Source organism: Pelobates fuscus, chromosome 9 (genome assembly GCF_036172605.1).
Source record: "Pelobates fuscus isolate aPelFus1 chromosome 9, aPelFus1.pri, whole genome shotgun sequence".
In the NCBI taxonomy this organism is placed as follows: Eukaryota; Metazoa; Chordata; class Amphibia; order Anura; family Pelobatidae; genus Pelobates; species Pelobates fuscus.
In genome coordinates, this window is record NC_086325.1 from 165,982,491 (window position 1) to 166,008,963 (window position 26,473).

The 26,473-nt window shown below is 41.4% G+C and overlaps 1 protein-coding gene across 2 annotated transcripts in view; it reads right to left on the reverse strand.

The window, feature by feature from the left end:
* Positions 1-8,946: 8,946 nt before the first annotated feature.
* NSMF (NMDA receptor synaptonuclear signaling and neuronal migration factor) overlaps positions 8,947-26,473 on the reverse strand; it is a 45,110-nt gene continuing 27,583 nt past the window's right edge. For both annotated transcript variants that reach the window (XM_063433001.1, XM_063433002.1), the window contains 10 exons: positions 24,249-24,301; positions 23,552-23,641; positions 23,049-23,173; positions 22,872-22,955; positions 22,141-22,174; positions 21,286-21,356; positions 20,136-20,215; positions 18,918-19,020; positions 14,527-14,602; positions 8,947-13,033 (listed from right to left, as the gene is read on the reverse strand). In XM_063433001.1, the coding sequence (XP_063289071.1) occupies positions 12,936-13,033; positions 14,527-14,602; positions 18,918-19,020; positions 20,136-20,215; positions 21,286-21,356; positions 22,141-22,174; positions 22,872-22,955; positions 23,049-23,173; positions 23,552-23,641; positions 24,249-24,301 (814 nt within the window). In that variant the 3' untranslated portion in view covers positions 8,947-12,935. The remainder of the gene's footprint in view (positions 13,034-14,526; positions 14,603-18,917; positions 19,021-20,135; positions 20,216-21,285; positions 21,357-22,140; positions 22,175-22,871; positions 22,956-23,048; positions 23,174-23,551; positions 23,642-24,248; positions 24,302-26,473) is intronic.

A 26,473-nucleotide genomic window follows, 5' to 3' on the forward strand; every position in this document is an offset into this window, starting at 1 on the left:
TTCTGGTAAACAGGAGCGAGAAAAGACACAAACTGGGATGGTGGATTAGGGGTCCCATATCGGGACTGTCCCCCTGAATACAGGACCGGTTACATGCGTGAAGTGAATAGTAGCCCCATGTATAATTGTACCTTACTCCCAGTATTTATATATATATATTTTTAGTTTTTATTTTGTTGGACGGTCATGTCCAGAGATATCTGAGATGTAACGCATTGCGTCAGGGTGGGATGAGTGAGGATATAATTTGGTCTATTCACTCAAGTCTTATTTGTAGCTATCTGAATTCTGGATGGAATCTGCTGTCTTCATTGTTTTGCCGTTTGGATCGCAGTTTGCTACAGTTTGTTATTAAGTGAATAAGCCTGGAAGAGACTCTTGGAAGGAGAGCTGTTATTACCGAGATGAAAATCTGTGAGAATCTAACGCAGAGCTCTGTTTATCGATGATTTCATTTCAGCTGGCGTTCTTCTAGGAATCAAGCGAACATCTGTAAACTCTGTGTTTTGGGGATTTTATTAGCTCTTTAAAAGTTATTCCACAGAGGGCTAACATTATTTAGTAAAATTAAAATAGCAAAAGGTCTCTTTATTGCCTCTTTTACCCGAGGAATGTTTGAAGGGTTTCTCTAACCCTTTTTCACTGATAGTATAATGATAATAGGGAATTATTCTATCAGTCACCCCAGCAAAAACAATCAAATAGCCTTTTAAAATAAAGCTTTACTTACCTTAATCCAGCGCTGGACGAAGCTCCTCGGCACTGCTCGATTTACCGCCGTCTGCCATCAAGGGAGCCGCGCCAAGGCCCAATTGGACCTGTGAAAATAGGCAGAGAGGGAGGATTGGATGGTGGGGATTTAAAAAAATAAATGTTACTGGGATTAGGAGGAGAGAATGCTTCCCTCGCTGACGGAGTGTCACGGCTTACGGTGATTCTGCTGGCGTGTTTGCACATAAAGTAAGCAGCCACGCCAACAAACAATTCTTACTTATCTTGCTCGCGGCAGATCACTGCCCGACATCCCTCCGGTCCGGTCCCCAGCGGGTGCAACGCTCTTAGGAGCGCCGACTTCTGCGGTTTGGATTTTTGTTATAAACTTGCCTTCGCCTACACCAAAGATGGCGCCAACGTGCGTGCGATGTCACGTCAAAGACACACACGCATGTTTTGGGGTCAGAGGTCTGAGGCAGCCAATTACAGCCAAAGGCGGGGTATTTAAACCCAAATGACCTTTCTGTCAGTGCCCTGTCGTGGTTTCCCTTTGATGGTTATCCAAGAGTGTGTTCCTAATCTTGTATATCTGATTTTTGACTTTGGCTTCGTTCTGACTCCCCTGATTTCTGGTACCCTTGAGTTTTGGCTTTTCCATATCGCTGTGTCTCGTTCTGTATCCCTGGCCTCTGCAAGTATTTTGACTATTCTCGGGTACGTTAAGTCCGGCCATTCTAAGGTCCGGTTAGACGTTATCCTTAGTCCTAGGTGTGATACAATTCTGCGTGTTGGATCAATGTCAGGGTACCTGTGGTCTCTACCTCCGAAAGAGGTAGAGACTTAGCTGTTCCTCCATCCAGACGGTCTGATGGCTCCCTTCCCCGCGGTCTATCCGGTCATGCTAGGCCGGCCGCGAAGGAGTGACTGCCTTTTACAGCATCTAGGCAGGAAGTAGTCATCAGGACACTCCCCCGGAACAACCTGTCAGTCAATGGCTGCAGGACCAATCAGGACGCCTTGGAGGCGTGGTTACTGCTCTGAACAGGGTATTTAACAGAGCTTCTTTCATTAGCTCATTGCCCTGTCGTGGTTCTAGCTTGTTCTAGTCACTCAGTGCTTGTGTATTCTATTATCCCTTTTGGTTTTGACCTGGCTTGTTTACCTTACTCTGCTTATCTCTGTTACCCTTGATTTGGCTTGTCTCTCGCTTACCTGTCTTCTGTTACCCTCGACCTCGGCTTGTCTTTGACCATTCTATACTGTACTACTTACGTTAGTCCGGCCATTCTAAGGTCCGGTATACGTATCTGGCTACTGTTTGTACTCTGCGTGTTGGATCCCTGTCCCGATCCTGACATTACGACAGGGCCAATGGATCCTGCAAGTACAAACAGTCAGCTGGCTGCTCCTGATCCTAGGTTTGAAGCCATGGATCACAGAATGGATCAGATGGCGCTTGCGCTACAGGCTCTATTAGCTTGTGCCAATAACCCACCAGAGGAGATACGGAATACCCCTGTTTCTCCTGTCGGTTCAGGTCTAGAGGTAGCCACAGTGGGTGCTTCTTCTCACATTACCCCCCCAGTACGCTATGGTGGGGCTCCTGAGAAGTGTCGTGGTTTTTTAAACCAAATTAGTATCCACTTTGAATTGCAACCTCGCTCTTATCCTACAGATAGGGCAAAAGTAGGATTTATTATCACCCTACTCATTGAGAAAGCACTGAGATGGGCCAACCCACTATGGGAGAACGATAATCCATTAGTTTATAACTATAACGCATTTGTAGCTGCTTTTAGAAGAACATTTGACCCTCCAGGTAGAAAGGTTAATGCAGCCAGATTACTGTTGCGCCTGAGACAGGAGAACCAAACACTGGTGGATTATGCACTAGAGTTCAGGTCTCTGGCGGCAGAAATCAAGTGGAATGAGCAGGCGTATATGGATGTATTTTTGAATGGCCTATCTGATGTAATCCTTGATGAGGTTGCTACCAGAGAACTCCCTGAGAATTTAGAGGATTTAATTTCGTTCATCTCTCGTATAGATGAACGTCTAAGAGAGAGACAGAACACTCGAGAGAGGAACCAGAGACCTTCTTTTAGGTTTGCTCCCGCTGTTCCAAGTCCTGACTCCACGATATCTTTGCTTACTGAACCTATGCAGATAGGGTATACCCGCCTCTCTGAGGAGGAAAGACAGCACAGGAGAAGAGAGGGTTTGTGTATGTATTGTGGAGCCAAGGGTCATTTACTCTCGAACTGTTCTAACCGCCCGGGAAACGCTCGCACCTAAGTCTCTCTAGAGGACAGGCCTTGGGTGTTTCTATTTTGTCCTCTACTCCTGATTATAAAGATCACAGGCTTCTGCTACCAGTTTCCTTAACTTGGGGGAAGGAAGTAGTAAGGGCTATGGCATTGATAGATTCCGGTGCTGCTGAGAATTTTATCGACCAAGCCTTTGCTAGTAAGAACAATTTCCCATCCCAGCTAAGGGAGACACCTTTGGCCGTTGAGGCCATAGATGGTAGACCACTACTAGACCCTGTTATCTTTCGTGAGACCATACCCATTAATCTAAATGTGGGTATCCTACACGTGGAGAATTTATCTCTTCTGCTCATTTCGTCTCCTTCCGTTCCCATAGTTCTGGGGTACCCATGGTTGAAAAAACATAACCCTATTATCGATTGGGAGTTAGGAGAGATACTCTCGTGGGGCCAGGGCTGCCAGGATCGGTGTTTGTGCAAGGTTTCTCCATTAGCTAATATTAACATACCGGAGAATCCTACTCAGTCCACAGAAAGACAAATACCAGACCTTTACCTAGACTTAAGGGCAGTGTTTGACAAGAAGAATGCCGATTCTTTGCCTCCACACAGGTCATTTGACTGTAAGATTAAGCTTCTACCCGGCACTATGCCTCCGAGGGGCCATGTATATCCTTTGTCTGTTCAGGAAAACTCGGTTCTAGAGGAGTATATTCGGGAGAATTTAGAAAAGGGATTCATCAGGAGGTCTTCTTCTCCGGCCGGGGCTGGGTTCTTTTTCATTAAGAAGAAGGATGGCACGCTGAGACCTTGTATCGATTACCGAGGCTTGAATAAAATAACTGTCAGAAATGCCTATCCTATCCCACTGATTACCGAGTTATTTGATCGTCTTAAGGGCTCCAAAATCTTCACCAAGTTAGATCTCAGAGGGGCTTACAATTTGGTGAGAATCCAGCAAGGTCACGAGTGGATGACGGCATTCAATACCCGGTATGGCCATTACGAATACACTGTTATGCCATTTGGACTATGCAATGCTCCTGCAGTATTTCAAGATTTGATTAATGAGGTACTTAGGGAGTTTCAGCATGATTGTGTTATTGTTTACCTGGACGACATACTAATACACTCTAAGGAGATTGAGACTCACCATAGACAGGTCAGAAAGGTATTACACAAGCTGCTGCAACATGGTCTATATTGCAAATTGGAGAAGTGCAGTTTTGATCAGTCTCAGGTAGACTTTCTTGGATACGTGATTTCTGGGGAGGGTTTTAAAATGGATCCTGTAAAACTTCAATCTATTTTAGACTGGCCCTTGCCCAAAGGACTCAAGGCTATCCAAAGGTTTATTGGTTTTTCCAACTACTATAGGCGCTTCATTAAAGGATACTCCTCTATCATTGCGCCTATTACCAATATGACCAAACAAGGGGCTGATACTAAGTTCTGGTCTAAGGAAGCTCTGGGTGCTTTCAAGACTCTCAAGGAACTTTTTGCCTCGGCTCCCATTCTAGTTCATCCTGATACGACTCTGCCTTTCTTGCTCGAGGTCGATGCCTCTGAGACAGCAGTTGGGGCTGTTCTGTCTCAAAGGTTAGGGGTGGATAAACCGTTACACCCTTGTGGTTTCTTCTCTAAGAAATTTTCTGGGCCTGAGAGCAGATATGACATCGGGGAAAGGGAACTGTTAGCAGTCATTAAAGCCTTAAAGGAGTGGAGACATTTGTTGGAGGGGACCCTACACCCTATTACGATTTTGACGGACCACAAAAACTTGTCCTATATTGGGGAGGCTAAGCGCTTATCCTCTAGACAAGCTCGTTGGTCCTTATTCCTGACTCACTTCAATTATGTACTGACTTACAGACCTGGTTCTAAAAACTCTAAAGCCGATGCATTATCTCGCCAATATGAACCTTCTACTGTACCTGAACCAGTTCTTTCTTCTATAGTTCCGAAATGCAATATCATTGCTAATACGAATCTCAGGATTCATTCTCCATTACTGGCCGAGATCATTAAGTTGCAACATCTAGCACCTAAACGGACTCCTGCGGGCCGTCATTTCGTTCCTCCTGCTCTTCAACTGGAACTTTTACAGTGTTTACATAATAGCAAGATGGCGGGACATCCTGGTATTCGCAAAACTTACGCGTTGATCTCTAAGGACTTCTGGTGGCCTGCTTTACGGAGGGATACTGAGGAGTTCATCGCTGCATGTGAAGTTTGTACTAAAACCAAACAACCCCATACGCTTCCATGTGGATTCCTGCAACCCTTGGAGGTTCCAGAAAAACCATGGTCCTGTTTGGCCATGGACTTTATTGTCGATCTACCCATCTCTAAAAGACAGACTGTTATCCTCACCGTGGTTGACAGGTTTACTAAGATGGCACACTTCATTCCCCTGCCTAAACTCCCGTCTTCTCCCGAATTGGCAGAGATATTCGCTAAGGAGATTTTTCGCCTACATGGGATACCCTCTCAAATTGTATCGGACAGAGGCTCCCAATTTGTTTCCCGCTTTTGGAGGTCCTTCTGCTCTCAACTTGGTATTAAATTAAACTTTTCTTCTGCCTATCATCCTCAGTCTAACGGAGCTGCTGAACGTACCAACCAGAAAATTGAACAATATTTACGATGCTTTGTTTCTGAACACCAGGATGATTGGGTCGGTTTGATTCCTTGGGCGGAGTTTGCACACAACAATCTCGTTTGCGATTCTACTCATTCAAGCCCCTTCTTCATGAATTATGGTTTTCATCCATCTATTCTTCCTTCGGATTCCCCTTCCCAGGGGGTGCCGTCGGTTGATGTTCATGTTGCCAATTTGAGGAAGTTGTGGGATCAAACTCGACAAATCCTTGTGCACAACTCTATGTTGGTCAAGAAACACGCTGATAAACGTAGAAGGGCGGCTCCGGTCTTTGTTCCAGGTGATAGGGTATGGCTGAGCACGAGGAACATCCGTTTAAAAGTGCCCTCCATGAAGTTCGCTCCTCGTTATATTGGACCCTACAGGGTGCTGACCCGTATCAATCCAGTTGCGTATCGTTTAGCTCTTCCTAATACCTTACGCATCCCGAACTCGTTTCACGTTTCATTGCTGAAACCACTCATATGTAACAGATTTTCCTCCACAATAGCCCCTCCTCGCCCCGTTCAGGTGGAGGGTCAGGAGGAGTATGAGGTTAACTCTATTATTGATTCTCGAATCTCCCGGGGGAGAGTACAATATCTGGTTGATTGGAAGGGATATGGTCCTGAGGAGAGGAGTTGGGTACCTCAGGAGGATGTTCATGCTCCCCGTCTCCGCAGGGCGTATCACTCTCGCTTCCCATCTCGTCCCGGTTCATTCCGCCCGGTGGGCGTATCTGAGAGGGGGGGTACTGTCAGGGTACCTGTGGTCTCTACCTCCGAAAGAGGTAGAGACTTAGCTGTTCCTCCATCCAGACGGTCTGATGGCTCCCTTCCCCGCGGTCTATCCGGTCATGCTAGGCCGGCCGCGAAGGAGTGACTGCCTTTTACAGCATCTAGGCAGGAAGTAGTCATCAGGACACTCCCCCGGAACAACCTGTCAGTCAATGGCTGCAGGACCAATCAGGACGCCTTGGAGGCGTGGTTACTGCTCTGAACAGGGTATTTAACAGAGCTTCTTTCATTAGCTCATTGCCCTGTCGTGGTTCTAGCTTGTTCTAGTCACTCAGTGCTTGTGTATTCTATTATCCCTTTTGGTTTTGACCTGGCTTGTTTACCTTACTCTGCTTATCTCTGTTACCCTTGATTTGGCTTGCCTCTCGCTTACCTGTCTTCTGTTACCCTCGACCTCGGCTTGTCTTTGACCATTCTATACTGTACTACTTACGTTAGTCCGGCCATTCTAAGGTCCGGTATACGTATCTGGCTACTGTTTGTACTCTGCGTGTTGGATCCCTGTCCCGATCCTGACAATCAACTAGTAATCCTGACAGGAAGGGAGGGGAGACACAAGCTTACTCTTGTAGACTTTGCCTAATGAGGTGACACTTGTCGCTAGCATGCAGTGAGTGCTGACAAAAATGTAATTTATGCACAGAAATGACATTAGGCAACCTGGGCTTCCTTAGTCACATGTGCTGGGGCTGCAACTAGCCTCCGGCCCACAATTAGAAATATATCTAGATGTGCTGTGTTTTTTCATTATTAAAAATGATTATAACTAATCCTAATAGTAATATTATAATACTAATAATGCAACATATTGTTATTATGTTATAGTAACGGCAATAATAATATTATAATAATTCTAATAAAATAATAGTTATAATAAGAGTAGCAATATAGTAATAATAAAATATAATCGTTAAGGATGCAATGCATGAATTGGCCCCAGCAGCACCCTTATAATGTAACGCATGTTCAGGTGAATGCAGCCTCTCGGTTATATAGATATAAAATAAACCCTGAAATTGGAGTGAAGTTTTGAATGTTCATCATTTGACTGCCACCTTCTGTCTAAAACCAGTACTGCACTTCATCCCCATTACCATCGCATCCTACAATGCTCAGCATCATACAGACACATTGTTTAATATTCTACTTTCTCCCTCCACGCCGACAAATGTATATTATCGAAAATCGGCAGAATAAACTGGAGCCCTTTCAATGTGTGTCTGGTAATTTAGCAGTTCAGGCTCTGCCCCTCCCCCCCCCCCCCAAATATTGGTTTTATAAACTTCTCCCTGTAAACATTCAGCAATTCTGTCTTCCATCTTTGGACGCACAGACTGTGGGACATTGGATGTATGATGGAACGCGTGCAGACTGGCCGGCAATATTCATAGAACAATTACACCGGTTATTGTTACAAAAAGAAAACTTGATTCATTTGCTTTTAATGATTCGGGATCAACGTTACAAAACATTCCATCTTTTACATTTTTGTATAATTGTTTTTTTACATTTTAATTCTCACACCGACCAAACCCTAATCACAATAATCTTTTGACGTCACTAGGTTTGGGGTAGAAGCTGCTGAGAATTATGGGAAGCCATGCAGATTAGGTATGTTAGCTCGCCTGTAGCTTTTAACAGCCGAGCCGTTAGTTACTGTAGAAGCTGCTGTTCAGGACAAACTCTAATGCAGGGCCCCATTTACCACTCTGCGAGGAATATTGTTTCTAACTTGCCGCCATCTTGTTTTGAAATGACCATTTTTAAGTCTGCATGAACTTTTGAAAAGTCCCGAGAGAATCAGGTATTCCTGTGAAGGGTCACAGAGAGATGGCTCAGAGTGATGAGATAGATACAGAGGGATCATGTAATACAAGCAAGTTCTTTGTTTTTGGCATCGTCTCATTGCGTATTTCGCCAAACGGAATGTTGCCCTAATCTTATGTCTAACAAGCAGCTTGTTATTCTTTTTTTTACCTGATGCTAGACTGACAGGCCTCGCTTCTCGAGACTCCCCACATGTAACCGGTCTTGTTAATTAGCCGCCTCTAATCATCCTATGTATGTACACGCTCATGTTTCTGATGTGATCTGGGGATAAACGCTGTATTTATCGTCTGACGATTGTTCGTCAGAGTATTCCTGTCTCTCTAATACTGACAATATTTCTGTTCGGTTCATCAAACTTACCTTTTCGTCAAATAAACTCTGAGTCATTTCCAGGCTCGACTACGATATCTGAAGCCTTTAAATCAAATCTTTAATAATTCTCTTCCAGTTAACCTTTCATTTTCTTTATCTAAAAGTTCCACTTTCCATCAGTAATCCCTCCCACGCCCCGTCTCTCGTTTATTCTCTGTCTGCTTGCGGACATATCATTTATCTGTCTTAATAACTAGCCCGGACACTCTAAGGACTGCTACGCGTTCCTGTAAGGTTTCCTTTATGTGTAATCTCCGTTCTTGACAACCTGATACTTAGTGACGGTGCTTGTCTTGCAGTTCAATGAAACACACAGAGCCCAGTTAACGAGGTAAATTTTATTTAATATTTTTTATTAGGAAATGACTGAACAAGAATTTTTCTTTCACTGTTCTGTCATCCAGAAACACATGGCTATTTTGCACTTTGGAAAGATTTTAAAAAATACAAACTGTAAAAGGCTTTCCACACGACATAAAATCAGAGCATTTTACGTTATTAACCTACGCAGATGTCAGTGTCTTCGTTTTGTATAGCAAGATAAAAGGTTATAGCAGGTGCGGCGTACGTAGGTGATATGGTGGTTCTATACAGGGAAGAAGCTGAGCTCAAATCCCCAAATGGTGAGAAAAACTGTAATTATTCAGTGCTTTGAAATGCGTCGGGCTTACATCGCCTAGTGGCTTCCAGAATGACCCCAGCAAGTTTACCTTACAACAAAGTCTCAGTTCTTATTGCACCAGCGGATATTACACACACACACACACACACACACACACACACACACAAAATAAATAAAAAATAAAAACTCGTGGCAATCAGACTGCCTACACAGAGCACAATATAAAATGATCTGGCAAATTGCCAAATTGAGTTTGAGAACGCTGGCAAGTTTATGCTTGTGTGTCCAATTCTAATAACGGTATCTCCAGTCTCTTCTCTGACCGCACAGTAACAAGAGTCCAAAAAGATTTTAACAAGAAATCATTCCTTTTATCATTTAATCACAACATGAAATTTAATCTGCATATTCCCTTAGTGCACATGAGCTACAAACTCTCTTTTTGATTATTAAGAGTAATCAAGAAAAGCGTAGTGTAAAGTTGAGACCTTTTGTCGACTGATGAAGTAGGAACTAAATTAAACTATTTAAAGATAAGGTAATGCAACTAATCTCTTAGATGCCTGTGCTCTTAATTTCACACAGTTAATAAAATGATTACCTTTCATTAAAAGTATTCAGCGTTTCCATGTCAATCACTCTATAGTGACCTATAATCTTTAAAACACGCACAGAGAAGGTTAATCTAGAAATTCAATATTTCTTTCTGAATTATAAATAGCTGTCCAACCTTCCGACAATTTAACACAGGATACATTTCACGCTGCATCAAACAAGGAATTCCGTAGAATTGGTGCCGAACGTTTTCTTTTTTTTTTTAAAGGTCTCTCAACACTACGTAAGTGAGTTAATTGGATTTGGTTTTTAACAGTCATACACTATTTAATCGATTGACCCACATACCCCTTTACAATCCCCAATTTCACTGCATATATCTGTACAAGTAAACTGTTCTCAAAGATAAATAAATCTCCATACATTATCTCATCAAAGAAAATATTTCTAGACATTTTCTGGAAGTCACGCGATTTCATTTTTCATTAACCTTATTTTGCACATTTTTTTTTTTTTTTTTACTATAATCCTGTTTTAATGTATTTGGTAAAATGGTGTATATCTTTTGAATACCTGGACATTTATAAACAACTTTTTCTCCCATTAATTAACATACGTTAATGTATGCTAAATCCAATCAAAGCTATTCTATACATTAAGGATATATTAGCCTATAAAATGTTAGTTTAATGTATTTAATATATTCAGCAAATAGTTTTATTCTTTAAAATGAATATCCTATTCAACAGTTAGTGTGTCTACAAATATTTAGCACTAATAATCTATACAATGTATAGTTTAAGTTATCTATACAAGTTAGTTATCTAGAAGTCGTCATGTAAATTGAAAAACAAAAGTGGCTAAAATGGACCTAAAATCTTTACAACTATTTCCCCACATCCTACAATAATTAATCCTGTTTATTTATCTTTTAATTAGCTCTCTTTGTCGAGAGAAGAACAACGCATCAATTTCAAAAGGTTAGAAATGTATTCGAATGCAAATGCTGTGATTTACTTTTCATTTCATTGCGTATGTTACAAGCAAACTGTGATACAAAAAGAAAATAAACACCTTAAAAGATTTGAATATTCATAAGTTGTTATTGGCGAGCCAGCCTCGACTGGGGCTAAAGGCACTGGATGGAATGACAGAGGTTCTACCCAATGAGACGGGTTGTGTTTAAATCTCAAATTTAGATTAAATATGTTGGTCTCCGGGCATGTTATTGAGAAATCCACTGGTGGGTCACCAACAAATTGTAGCATGTTCTGATATATTCCAAGTTAATTACATAACTAATTATATTTCTTGTGCATTTTAGAATTTAATGGGGTTTTGAGATAATGTCTGCCAAGAAAAATATGCTACAGTTACTGTAAGAGTTTAAAAAACAAATCTTCTGTTGCATGAATACTTCTGATGCAGTCCTAGCTCTTAAAGCATATAACGAACACCCTCTACAAGGGGGGACGACAGCACAGGATAACTTAAACTGTGACACAGTACGCGTTACGATGTATAAAATTGCTTGTGGAGTAGGAACAAGTGCTGCTTGATGGAGGATGATTAAATAGTGTGTTTTGGACCCAAAATCAAGCAAAAACTGGGGTCCATAAACACGTTGTGTTCTGATGGTATTATTGGGTAAACATAGTTTGCATTCTAGACCCCACAGGCTTGTCAAAGACACCTTAGTGGTATTAATACAAATGGACACATTAAAATATGAATATATATACATATATATATATTCCCTGCACAGCTAGGAATAATACAAAATAGATCAATATCAATGGCATAGTCTTATTAGGGGTCTCTAGTGGACAGGGTGGAGGGAGGGGGGAGGAAGGTGAGCGCTGGCTTGTTCCCACCACAACATCAGAAGACTGCAGGCCTATAATTCAATTATATTATATATAAGACCTAACCTATGACCCCCAGCATAGTGGAAAATAAAATGGCACCCATTTAATATGACTAGTCACGTCAAGGTCACTGCGTATGTAAATAAATAATTAGCAGTTTTGTACACTGTGTGTATAGATATATGTATATATAAATTAGATATACACACATTCTTACATCTTATAAATTAGATATGATATAAAGTCTAGCATAGTATATTGTAGGCTCTACTAAAGTCTATTAAACACACCTATAATCAATATGGACACTTTGTAAGTAGATAGTAGAGATTAGGTGAGTTCGGGAACCGCAAAAAGCATCCTACAGGATTAAGGATTTTTTATAATAGGCAATAAAACATTTGGTTTATCAGCAGCTAATTTTTTAACCTCTTACCCCGTCCAAAACACGATCTGTGTCGTGAGTTCTGCAGCTGGTTGCTGGTGATTTTTAAATCGCTGCAGATCATATCCCCCATTACTGCTGTTTAACTCCTAACAGTGCAGAGCAGTTAAAACCAAAATAAACACGTCTGCACGGTATTAATGTTAACTATTAAATCTACTATTAGAACCTCTAAAAATAAATAATAAATTGCACTTATTGTCTAGATGAAAATCCACAAAATGTTACTAGGCCCCTACGGAGATATATATATATATGTGTGTGTGTATAGCTATATCTAGGTGTAGTCACGTACAGATCGCACCATTGGCTATGATAACGCGAGTCTCCAGGCTCGTGAGCTTGGTCTTCAATCCGTAATGTGAAGTAAATATATAAAAGTCACCTGGATTTTGCTACCAAAAAAAAAGGTCCACTGTGATATTTAAAGGCTAGTCGGACTCCTTGCCAATTAGTGCAAGAATTATTAATATTATTGTCTTAAGAAAACCTGAGCTTAAGTCTTACAAGGACCTTAAAATATAGGGCCCTGGTATCTATTTGTATTTTGCCCTGAAGTGGTGAAGCCCAGTACAGCAGAGACTTCCCATCTGTAACATATTCTCCATCTTCTGACTCCGAAACTTCTCTCCAACTTTACTTCCGAGGTCAACCCCTGGCAAGTAGATTAACTCCACTCTCTTCTCCTTCCTTCTCATCGGGTCCTATCTTCTCCATTTTGGAAGATCCCTTTTGGTGGGCTCATTCATCCCCCAGCAAACTTTTTTCAAAAAGTGGTCAAGTTGAAACACCATTCCCATTCAATGTGGGATCTCCGTAGGCTCATAAAATGTCGTCGTAATCTAGCAGTTTGGAGTGCTGGCGAGTTTTCCACAGACGGTAGAGACGAAAATCAAAGTAGGTCTCTATCAGCTGCTTACCTGAAACAGTGGAGGGGAGATATGTCAGTATCACAATATTTTTAGAGTCTTCAGAAAGAAAAGAGCAGAAATTGGAGATAATGAAAGACATACGGGATAGGTGGAACGGCTTGCAAGTTTCTCCTATAACATCCAAGACTGATGGACCAATGTGGAAGATTTACAAATGTGTCTCAGAAATGTGGAGCAATCACCATGGAAACCGTTGAAATATCTCCATTAATGGTTCCAATTTTAGAATTTTCTTCTATGGTGTTTGCAACACTAACAAAATCTTTCCCGGATGTTCTGCGCAGCCAGGAAAGTGTGCGATTAGGGCTCATGAAATGACGAATGCAAGCTCCAAGTCGGGGATGGGGCAACGACACAAATACACACCTTCCAAACCGGGAAGGTGTGTATTTGTGTCGTTGCCCCATCCCCGACTTGGAGCTTGCATTCGTCATAGAAAGCACAGTTGTGGTATTTTTTTTTTTTATTATTATTTCTCAAAACTTGACAAAAAATTTGGAGTTATTTTTGTGGACCTTTTCAGGAACCGTAGATTCTTCCACCCACTCCCCCCCATAAATGCCAAAGAACTGGTGACATTTTAACGTCAGTAGATGCCTCTCTCCAGGTTTATAACGAGTCACGGACTGACAGTCCTGACAGCATATTAAATACGAATTACTCGCGGGAGATGGAATGAGGTGGTTTAATTATCTCACTGGAAATTAAGCCATTGAGCAGATGGGGTCTTTAACCCTCGCGATAGTACATACAGAGAATATGGCTCTAGGTGACTGGGGCCAAAATGAATCAAATAAGGGAAAACGCTCTATTTTTATATCACAGGTTATCCGAGGACAAGTATCTATTTTTACATCCATTTTTTTTTTGATTGTCACGGCTGCACAATCAGCATGTTCATGGGAGCTGGGACTGTCAGCACACGTTGGCTATTTGGGGCATGTACCTGTTATATCCGTGGCTATTTGGGGCAGGTATCTGTGTTATATCCGTGGCTATTTGGGGCATGTATCTGTTATATCCGTGGCTATTTGGGGCAGGTATCTGTGTTATATCCGTGGCTATTTGGGGCATGAATCTGTGTTATATCCGTGGCTATTTGGGGCATGTATCTGTTATATCAGTGGCTATTTGGGGCATGTATCTGTTATATCCGTGGCTATTTGGGGCATGTATCTGTTATATCAGTGGCTATTTGGGGCAGGTATATGTGTTATATCCGTGGCTATTTGGGGCATGTATCTGTGTTATATCCGTGGCTATTTGGGGCATGTATCTGTTACATCCGTGGCTATTTGGGGCAGGTATCTGTGTTATATCCGTGGCTATTTGGAGCATGTATCTGTTACATCCGTGGCTATTTGGGGCAGGTATCTGTGTTATATCCGTGGCTATTTGGGGCATGTATCTGTTTTTCCACCAGCGTGGACCCTGTAAAAGACACGAAGGGCCATTTTCATCAATTGCTGCCCATGTCTTACCTTGTGCCGAAAGCTCAAGAGGTGATTTGAATTCAATGTGATGGGGGCTCATAAGGTTCTTCAGATTCTGAAAAAGCTACAACAGATATAGACATAATTAATGTGCGCTCGATTATTCTCATAGTGTGTGATTGCTGCTTTAGCAATATTATTATTATTAGTATTATGTTATTATAGTGCCATCAAATTCTGCAGCGCTTTACAGTGGGTGGACAAACATACATGTAGTTGTAACCAGACAAGTTGGACACACAGGGACAGAAGGATTGAGGCCCTGCTCAGTGAGTTTACATGCTAGAGGGAGTGGGGTATAGTGACACGGTAACAGAGGGATTGAGGACCTGCTCAGTGAGTTTACATGTTAGAGGGAGTGGGGTATAGTGACACAGTAAGAGGGATTGAGGGCCCCGCTCAGTGAGTTTACATGTTAGAGGGAGTGGGGTATAGTGACACAGTAACAGAGGGATTGAGGGCCCTGCTCAGTGAGTTTACATGTTAGAGGGAGTGGGGTATAGTGACACAGTAACAGAGGGATTGAGGGCCCTGCTCAGTGAGTTTACATGTTAGAGGGAGTGGGGTATAGTGACACAGTAACAGAGGGATTGAGGGCCTGCTCAGTGAGTTTACATGTTAGAGGGAGTGGGGTATAGTGACACAGTAACAGAGGGATTGAGGGCCCTGCTCAGTGAGCTTACATGCTGGAGGGAGTGGGGTATAGTGACACAGTAACAGAGGGATTGAGGGCCCTGCTCAGTGAGTTTACATGTTAGAGGGAGTGGGGTATAGTGACACAGTAACAGAGGGATTGAGGGCCCTGCTCAGTGAGTTTACATGTTAGAGGGAGTGGGGTATAGTGACACAGTAACAGAGGGATTGAGGGCCTGCTCAGTGAGTTTACATGTTAGAGGGAGTGGGGTATAGTGACACAGTAACAGAGGGATTGAGGGCCCTGCTCAGTGAGTTTACATATTAGAGGGAGTGGGGTATAGTGACACAGTAACAGAGGGATTGAGGGCCTGCTCAGGGAGTTTACATGTTAGAGGGAGTGGGGTATAGTGACACAGTAACAGAGGGATTGAGGGCCTGCTCAGTGAGCTTACATGTTAGAGGGAGTGGGGTATAGTGACACAGTAACAGAGGGATTGAGGGCCTGCTCAGTGAGCTTACATGCTAGAGGGAGTGGGGTAAAATGACACAAAAGGTAAGGATAGTATTAGACTAGTGACAGTTGCAAGAGTGGAATCAGGTCGGGAGCTATTAACAGTTTAATTGATACGATTTTATGAAGAAGTGGGTTTTTAACGATTTTTTTGAAGGAGTGGAGACTGGGTGATAATCTAAAGGAGGAGGGAAGGGAGTTCCACATGAACGGTGCAGCCCTCGAGAAATCTTGAAGGCGAGCATCAGTACGGACAGAAGATAGACGTAAGACTTCAGCAGATCGTAAGGGCCTAGACGGGACATACTTGTGTATTAGGGAGGATAGATAGGTGGGAGCAGCATTATGTAGAAATTTGAAAGCAAGAACCATAATTTTAAATTGAGCCCAATATCTTACAGCAAGCCAATGACTGACAGAGGGGTGAGGCGTGGGAGGTGCGGTGGACAGGAAGATGAGCCTTGCCCTCGCATTCATTATGGACTGCGCAATGTTTTTGAGATGAAAGCGGCAGGATTTGGCTAAAGACATGAGGCTTGAAGGAGAGGTCGGAGTCAAAGAGAACACCTAGGCAGCAAGCCTGCATGGTGGAGCTGATGGTAGCACCGTTGACTTGGAGGGAGACAGACACAGGAGTAACAACACTTGAGGGAGGAAAGACCAGAATTTCAGTTTAGGTCAAATTTAGTTTAAGGAAGTGGGCAGCCATCCAGTTAGAAATTGCAGAGAGGCAGTCAGAGACACTAGTCACGAGGGACAGGGAGAGATCAGGAGAGGACAGGTAGATTTGCGAGTCATCTGCATAGAAATGATATTGGAAGCCAAAGGAGCTAATGAATTTACCAAGGGAGGCAGTATAGATGGAGAACAGTAGGGGACCAAGGACTTAACCTTGGGGGACACCAAAAGAGAGGAGTTGGGGAGAAGAAGCAGAGCCAGAGAAAGAAATACTGAAAGAGCGCTGGGAGAGGTAGGAGGAGCACCAGGAGAGAGCAATATCTTGTAGACCGATATTGCGGAGGATGAGAAGAAGCTGTTGATGATAAACAGTGTCAAAAGCTGCAGACAGGTCAGGTAGAATTAGGATAGAGTAGTGACCACGAGATTTTGCAGCGAGTAGATCATTGGATACTTTGGTCACAGCTGTTTTAACAGAGTGCTTATTGCGGAAACCCGACCGAAGCGGGACTAGCAGAGAGTTTGACTCGAGGAAGTCTATCAATCTTGCATACACAATTCTTTCAAGGATCTTGGATGCAAAAGGCAGTAGCGAGATAGGACGATAGTTGGATGGGGAGTTAGGGTCAAGGTTGGGCTTCTTTAGAATTGAGCTTACAGTTGCATGTTTGAAGGGTGATGGAATAATGTCAGAGGAGAGAGAGAGATTGAGAATTTTAGTGAGAGGTAGAGAAAGAGAAAACAGAGTACGGATGAGATGCAAGGGAATTGGATCTAGGGAGCAGGTGGTGGGACGGGAGGACTGGAGCAGAGCAGAGCAGAAACCTCTTCCAAGGTAGTGGGTGCGAATGAACATAGAAGAGCGGAGGGAGTGAGGCTAGGGGAAGTATTGTAAGGGGAAGAAGAAAGATGAGATATCTCTTCCCTGATTGTAGAGATCTTGACAGTGAAGTAAGTTGCAAAGTCTGAGGTGGTCAAGTTAGTAGGTGGAGGAGGAACGATAGGGCGAAGAACACAGTTAAATGTGTGAAATAGTCATTTGGGTTTGCGGGAGAGTGTGGTTATGAGGGTATTGAAGTAATTTACTTTTCCAGAGTAAACCGCCAAGCTGTATGAGCGCAGCATAAATTTATAGTGGAGAAAATCAAACGCACAGTAATACTTTCTCCTACAGCATTGGAGAAAGTATTACTGCTGTTCTGGAGCATTAGGAGGTATCGAGTCAGCTTGGTGTGCCAAGGTTGTTGTTGGGGGCGCTTGCTGCGTTTAAATGTAGGAGGTGCCGTGATGTCTAGTTGAGAGGAGAGGGTGGAATTGTAGAAGGAGGTTGCAGAGCCAGGACAGGTGAGGTTTGAGATGGGTAAAAGGAGAGTTTGGAGATTAGTGGGGAAATGCTCTAGGTCAGACGGTGGTGTCAATTGGGTCTGGGGTATGCCGATGTCAAAATTCAGCAGATGGTGGTCAGATAGAGGAAAATGAATACTGGAGAGATTAGAGGCGGTACAGAAATTGGTGAAGGTGAGATCAAGAGTGTTTCCCGCTGTATGGGTTTCTAAATTGGACCATTGCTTAAGGCCAAAGGAGGAGGTTACAAAGAGCAGGCGAGAGGCATCAGTGCAGTTGGGATTATTGATTGGGATATTGAAATCCCCAAGTATAAGGGAAGGAGTGCTAGATGAGAGGAAGCGGGGAAGCCAGGAAGAAAAGTGATTAATGAATAGCCTTGGATAACTGGGGGGCCAGTAGATGATAGCAATTCTTAAAAGAGTGGGTTTAAATAGGCGGACAATGTGAACTTCAAAAGAAAAAAAAGGATAGGGCAGGGGGAGTTATGATTGGTTTAAAGGTACATTGAGGGGAGAGAAGGATGCCTACACCACCTCCTTTACAGGGGAGTCTGGGAGTGTGAGAGAATTTTAGCCCACCAAAACATAAAGAAGCAGGAGTAGCGCTATCAGAGGGGGACAGCCAGGTCTCTGTAAGTGCAAGCAGTGTGAGTGAGTTTGAGATGATATCTCTGGGGGCTGGGCTGTGGGATGCCAGGGGCCCTCATTTAGTGTTAAACTACTAAAAAATGGTTAACACTGAATGGGGAACAGCGCCAGGGGACTCCAGGCACTATAACCACTTCAATGAAATAAATGGTTTAACACTGAATGTAGACACAGTGCCAGGGGACTCCAGGTACTATAACCACTTCAATTAGATGGAATGGTTTAACACTGAATGGAGAACAGTGCCAGGGGACTCCAGGTACTATAACCACTTCAATTAGATGGAATGGTTTAACATTGAATGTAGAGACAGCGCCAGGGGACTCCAGGCACTATAACCACTTCAATGAAATAAATGGTTTAACACTGAATGTAGACACAGCGCCAGGGGACTCCAGGTACTATAACCACTTCAATTAGATGGAATGGTTTAACACTGAATGGAGAACAGTGCCAGGGGACTCCAGGCACTATAACACGTCAATGAGATGGTCTACAGTGTCCTTTATTTTTTTTGCAGTATTTAACAAGTAACCCCCGTTTACTTTAAACTCGCTTACCTTCTCCCCGTTGGGATTTCCTAGTACGTAGCACCCCATAATATGGATTACATTGGGGTCGGGGTTCATTTTGCTCATTAGTCTGCTCAGCCGTCTCCAGAACCTGTAAATATAGAATTCATTATTCGCACATATCTATAAAGAGATTACAAGACAAGCCATTATTTAAAGACACAGGACACAGCGCATTAAGAAATCCTAATAACTCTGTAAAATCACTCTGAGATTCAGCATACTCAGTAAAAATAATAAGTTCTTGTTCCTAACGGATTATATTTAATGCTTTTGTTACATTATGTCACTGAGAAATTTGGGGATTGATGCCACATGTTTCCCATTTGCAATGATAGTATTTTTGGATCTTGTATTAAAAAAAAATAAAAAAATATTTAGATGAATATAATTTCCCTAGTGTTACAAGTGTTTCCTGAAGAGGCACAGTCAAGGCATTTCATGCAAATCCAGTTTAATTTCCCAACAAACCCCTACAAAGAGGATTGCTGGTGGAAACCCCATGGTCGTGTATTGCTGAATTGATGTAAGTCAAAACAGAAGCAGTTATCGGAAGAACTGATTGATTTGTATAAAGATTAATAAAGTAGGTGATTGTTTAAAACAAAAAAAGTTAAGAACATTTCATATATTTATTGTACAGCGCTACGGAATTTAGCTGGCTCTATATAAATAATAAAATAATAATAATATATACTTTGGCCATAACCTAATATGTGCTTATAAGTTGTCATTCTAATTTGCGTGGTCGGCTTTTTTGTATTCATTTTAAAGCCTTCTAATAAATGAACCCTTGAAGTATAAACCATTATTTATTTCTGATACAAAGTATGATTGAAAATGCACACAGAACCAATCTGAATCCTTTATTCATTAAATTACGTGACGTCCGCCCCCAAAATTCTTTGTTTTGACCCTTACGGCTCAATCCCATGCGAGACATGTCACGTTGTAAAAAAGGATATTTAACTACAATACGTGGTATGAAATACTAACAAATAATTTGTGTATTTTTAACGTTAGAGACTGTGCCTGTTAATGTCTGGATTCAGGGAATCTTTGGGTCACTGTAAGGGATCAATTTGTGTTTAAGTAACGTGCTCACAATATGCATTGTATGTCCCGGTGCTGGACCAGGTATTTTAGGTTCTGTTCTCTTTGATTGCATAGGATGCTATTTGTGTCTGATGTAAAATATTAACTTACAATATAAGATCCTCTTCTTTTTCCACTTTGGCAAAAGTTGCAACTTTATTTTTTAACAAGTACAAATACCCGGGACCTCCCTGCAACGGAATATAAACAGTTATAATAAAACTCTCACAATATCCCCCAGTGCATATACAGATTTATGTATAGTCCAACCATTCTAGACCGCACCTGCTACGCTGGAAGAACAGACGTGATTGCTCTAGAGCAGCGTTTTCCAGACCAGTCCTCATGGCCCACCAACAGTCCAGGATTTATGTATTTCCCTGTTTTATCCAATGGAGATACTGACAAAACCTGGACTGTTGGTGGGTCTTGAGGACTGGTTTGGGAAACACTGACTGCTCTAGAAAGCTTCCATCTCTCACTTTATTTAGTAACCAATAGATGGCAACGCGTTATCCCTATAACATGTTTCCCAGTAGGTTCTAAATAACATCATGACATGTTGTCATGTGTGTAAGCAAAGGCCCAAAGCAATTTGCTATAATAAAAATGTGTACACAGTATACAGCTTCACAGTTAGATAAGCACATTTCAAAACGCTGCCTTTTCTTTTCATATTATATTTTATTTAATCTTCCATTTGATAACTTTAACTGACAGGTTACTAATGTTACAGCTCCAATCTTCTCAATCCAAGCCAATTTCAATCTTCCTATCGTAGACTCTAACAGGAGCTTTGAAACGCACACATTTTACAGTTGGCAAAGTATGCGTCCCGCTACCAGTGGGACGCTGTCTGCAAATGTGCATTTTTCACATTCTTTCATGCTGGTATATTGTCAGCGCATTCGTTTTTAATTTGCAGAATGAGATAGTATACATGGAATACTGACTCTAACGTATATCTGTGTATCATCCCATTAACGGAGCAAGTAAAGGAGAATTGGATTGTTGGGGAGAAGGTAGGGAGATCCTGACAAATCTGCGCCTACAGACCCCTGAGGTGTAAATCTGGCATTGGGCTTTAATATTTGGATATGTTGTTAAGCTTTAAGTTGTTGCTTAATAAATAAAAATGTGACAAAATCAATTTAGACTTAAAATTCGCAATCCCATAATACACTGCGGGCTCACTTAGCTGCCATCCGTTTTCTTTCAAGTAAATGACCACTTTATTAGAACTCTCAAAGGATCTACATACCTGGCAAAATATGAGCATCTCCCAAATTTTGCATCCCTTTCGGTAGACATTGAGTTTCTTCTCGATCTCCTCTGCAAGTAAAAGCGAGACATCACTTTGTATACACTCTGCGTACAGTGAATCATTATCACATGTAATTAGCGTAATCAGGGAATAGCCGCCATTCAGGGCTGTATAACTAGACTGTTTAGATTTTAATGACATTAAATGATAAGTACCCAAGACACGTGTCACATCAAATTACAACGCTGACGCACAGACTGCCAATATACGTGCTGTAACAGACTGTAACTACATTGAAATATCTCCGTCTACTTATAGCCTTAGCGAGCCATCGCCGCGGATTTCAATCTTACAAAAGCACAGTTTGGCAGCGATGCCCTGCCTTTCAAAATAATTACTATACGTATGACAGGTGAGTTTGCCAAAAAATATGGGCGGCTGCAAAATATCTTGCTCGTTCTAGCAGCCTCCCTGCCAAGCTGAGAGTGATTAACGTGTGCAAAGACAGAGGGACAAAATAATGTAATTCTACTAACAGACAGACAGACAGACAAGGTCCCTGAATACGAATATGATGTTATTAAAGGGACAGAATAATCCCACCACAAACGGGTGCAAATTACTGGTGCAAGAGGGGAACAAAAGTCTGGAAAATTAATTATCAAGCTACACCTAATGAACTTGTGACGAGCAGATCATTTGCCTTTTACTCCCTCCAGTGCTGAAGGGGTTAAAAAGTCTTTGCACATCAGTCCCAACATAAAGTGCTTTCTATCTCAGAAATCCTCACTTGATTGGGTTCTTTAAAAAAAATACACTCAATGAAATAACTGCCCGTCTCGGGAAACGCACCTAGAATGTCTTCAAATGTTGCATGTTCGTGGTCCTGGGAGGAAAAGAAAGGATAAATAATAGAGAAATAGTGTAATTACTGACATTCCTGGAATGAAGGAACGCCAAACGTATTGAATGTTACATCCAGGCTGAAATTCTTCCTAATAGCAAGACTAGTTTTCACTGCTGTGATGTCACTGCTAACCATTTATTGTATTACTACAGGTAAATACCCTGAGCAATGCATTATTACGGGTCACCTTTAATATTGCGGTTTATTCGCTAAACTCTGAATTGTGATAACTTGAAATCTGACTGGCAAAAGTTAGACTGAAATAGCAGAATTGGAACTGCAGATGAGTTGGATCATTTTTCCATATCTGCTATTTTACCCTTTATTTTGCCACCTGGAAGGATGTTTTAAGCATTTTACCCCATGTTTGCAGAGACCTTGGACAATGTTAATTTTTACCCTCTGCGTTCCGCAGCTGTGTGTTTACAGTGAGGAATTGCACAGTCTTGTACAAGCGTCAATAGATAAAACACTCGTTATGTATTCTCCTGTCCATCTGCCAAGGTGGTTTTACTTATACGAGACCTTGATCTATACATTCCCCCGGCCTTGTAATGAGTCTAGCATTGTGTCTGTATGACAGTTATATAAATACATGATCCCTGGCAGGCTGCAGATGGGGATATTAAGATGTTATGTAACACTCTCTGTATATCTAGAAATAGGAAATTCTTACATAGAGAATGGGAATGATGGATGGGTCGTCTCTTCGGATTATTGTCGGAATGTATTCAGCTTTTGGAACTTTGGATGAAATTAGCTACAAAAATAAAATAAAATACACATTGAACCGCTGACGTACAGTTTCTGTCATACAAACACATGATACATGTGATATATCTGTGTTTCTCACCATAATCTTGGGTGGAATAAAGTCTTCCCCATCACACGACAGAATCTCCAGCTCGCGTTCGGCCTCCCAGTTCAGGTCCTCGCATTGCTCGTCGAGCGTGGTGCACGATGTCTGCAAATCATGGCCTGCGCGGGGGGAAGAGACACCGGCAAGGCGAGGTTATGGATCGAACGCAATCTCCTGCTATAATTTCACTCACTCTTTGCTTTGATACTGTGCCATGTGAGAGGCAATGCTAAGCCAAAACTAACCAGGTTTCCTGATGCAGAGAGATTTATTAACACCAGCATAGGTCAGCTCAATAGTGGCACCTCATGAAATATTAAGAGAGCTCTCAGTACACTGCAGGCCACAGCGGAATTCTTGTAAATGAATTCGTAAAAATAATTCGAATTTAGCATTTTTAAACTTCCACAGCAAATCTTAGAGATGGTAATTTTGTAGATAAACTGTCATTCATTCGCTTTTATTTATTTAAATGTTAGTAATTGATATCTCCTTACTTTCTCCTGAATCGTGAATGGAGTCGGCTTTTACTGGCGTTGGATCACTCCAGGATCGACTAAAGCTCCTTTCTCTGCGATCTGCAAAGCCTGGCAAAGAAATAGACTGGTGAATAGTTGGTCATTCTATTAGAATGTTCTGGGAATGTATAAGAAGAAGACATATTTGTGTCCACTGTATGTGATCAGTTACTGTGGATCAATCAGTCGGACATTCTGTGGCTTTCCGCTGTGATTGATCCACTTTTAGAAACGTTTCCCCCGAATGTCTCTTTCCACGGAGCTTAGTATTTAAAAGATAACACCCAGAACCTGGAAATATCTGAATTAACGGGACTACGTAAACTGCGTAACTGTATAAACATATGAACACAAACCTTCTCTAACAATAAACTGAAAAGTGGTCACCACGAGGATTATCATTTTTTATTTTTTTTTAAATGTTCATGGTACACAGACTATTTTTCTGATCACAGAGACATTTTAATGAATATTTTATAGTGTTGCAAACATGCTCTGGATTACCTAGACCAGGCATAGGCAACCTTCGACACTCCAGATGTTGTGGACTACATCCCCCATAATGCTGGCAAATCATCATGAGAGGTGTAGTCCAAAACATCTGGAGTGCCAAAGGTTGCCTATGCCTGACCTAGACTACATATTAATTTACCCCAAATGGCATGCCATTACTTACTCTGCGCTTTCATTCTTCGACTTCCAACCATTCGTAAATGTTTGCGAAAATTCCTGAAACAAAAAATAGAGCTCAATAAATATCACGGAGAATGAAAGGAATACAGAACAAACGTTGTATCTACAGTCCTTGCTGCAATCCATCACTGGATCTATTTCAGGCTGGCAATGCATCATGGGAGATGTAGTTGTATACGAGCAGGGGACGGGGCAATTTGTTTGTCCATCCCATGATCTATGCAATACGAGAGTAGGGGATGGGTGTAAAGGTCCAGTTGGCCAGCTGAGCTGACCTCCCAGTTCCTATTAAAACATTGTGAATATGCTTTTAGTTACAGAGCATGATGTACAATTGGGAAGGGGTTTGTCATCTGACCTATTGAAATTGAAAACTTAAAATCAGCTGTGTTGATTTTCATTTAAACAAAGCATTGTCTAACTGAACCTTTTGTTCGAGGTCTACAACTGCAAATATATATTGGTAGATCATTTATATTAAAAAGAATACCCTGTTACAACAAACCAACCACGAATATCCTTAACATGCACTCTAAAAACAATCTCTGTTGGGGAGTCCTAACTGGGGGAAATAACTACCCTATATGAAAATACATTGATCCCATTGTAAAGCGCTACGGAATCTGATGGCGCTATAGAAATAAAAAAATAATAATAATAATAATTAAACATGAAAATAAATGGAACTACTCAAAGAAAAGCATGTTTTAGCCGTATTGAACCCAAACGGAGTTTTGGCAATTAGAAATTCCTTTAAATACGGTATATTAATAAGCAAACCGTAGCCGAGTCAGATAAATTAATGGATATTTATCTATAGATTTGTGTTTAGTGATATACATCAGAGTTCCTTAATTCCATTTTTTTCCCTGCATAGAATATAATTAATCTTAACCTTGCCACAAGAACAGACTGGCAGCGCCACGTCCTGCCAATCACTCGGGTACATTCAAACGAAACACAAAAGAACCAATCTATTCTATTAAGGAAATTGAACTTTACTCAAAAAAATCAATTTGAACTGGATATTGTTATTCATCTCAAGCTAAAAAAAAAAAAAAATACTTTTTTTAATTCTTTTATTATTTGAATGAAGTCATTCCAAAGATCCAGTAACATGTGGTCTGGCTGTGTTTGATTGAAACAAACAAAAATTCAGTATTAATAATGAATACTGATTTACTACAGATATGCCTACGAAGTTAAATATTCTTCAAGGTAACAGGAATGTTAATTTGTTGTTAATTCATCCCCCGGCCCGGATTAGTGTCTTTCTACACTGGTACCAAGCTGGCCCCTACCGATTCATTTACTTATTTAGATCTCCTTATTCGGAAGGCTTATTGTGTTTTGGGGGATTTGGGGTTTTTCTCACTGAACCAGTGACACAAAACTATCATTTTATGGCCAAGTTCCAGGATTTTCTACCATAAAATGATGAAGTTCCATTTTCTTGGAGGCCTCAGCGGCCACTTTATTGTTCTTTAATGTTTTTATTGATCTGTTATCTGTGCATGACTCACTTTATTTCCTATGAGAGATTTATTTTAACCTTTCTCGGGTCTGCATCGCATTGTAGGCTTGACAGTATTTCTTTTAAAATTTAATGTACAAGACTTTTAGCGACATCTAAAGAGCAACAGAATAAGGCATTGTCAACATGACAATGTACAGCTATTTTGTGCTCGGTCTGCTTTATGTTCGCAACACAATGCAAAGAAAAATCCATGGCGATGTCTTGGAACTTTGCTAAGAAGAGAATTTTTTAAATGTATGGTTTTATGTAAAAAATATAATCACTTTGAAAGGGGAAGTACCGTAATATGCTTTGAGGAAGTGTGTTGCCCATTGCCTACTGAAATTTATAAATGGCGAAGAGGGAATAAAAATCTAATTGCCGTCAAAGAGGCTTCAAGAGAGCCCACTCACTCTCACAGTTCGCTTTATTTTTTGGACCAATGACATCAGAGGAAGCGGCGCTGTGAGTACAATGGGAGCTGTGATTGTACTTCATTGATGCAAGGTATACAATATATTAGAATTTCTGACACTCTGTGCTGCTAATTGTTCCTATATACAGAGAAAACCTGTATACAATGTAAACACTCTCCGATCAATTCATGATCATTCAATATTCTGTTTCGGGAGAGCCTCTAAATCCTGCTTTGGTTAAGGCTACAGACTTTACCCCAACGCATTTCAACACAT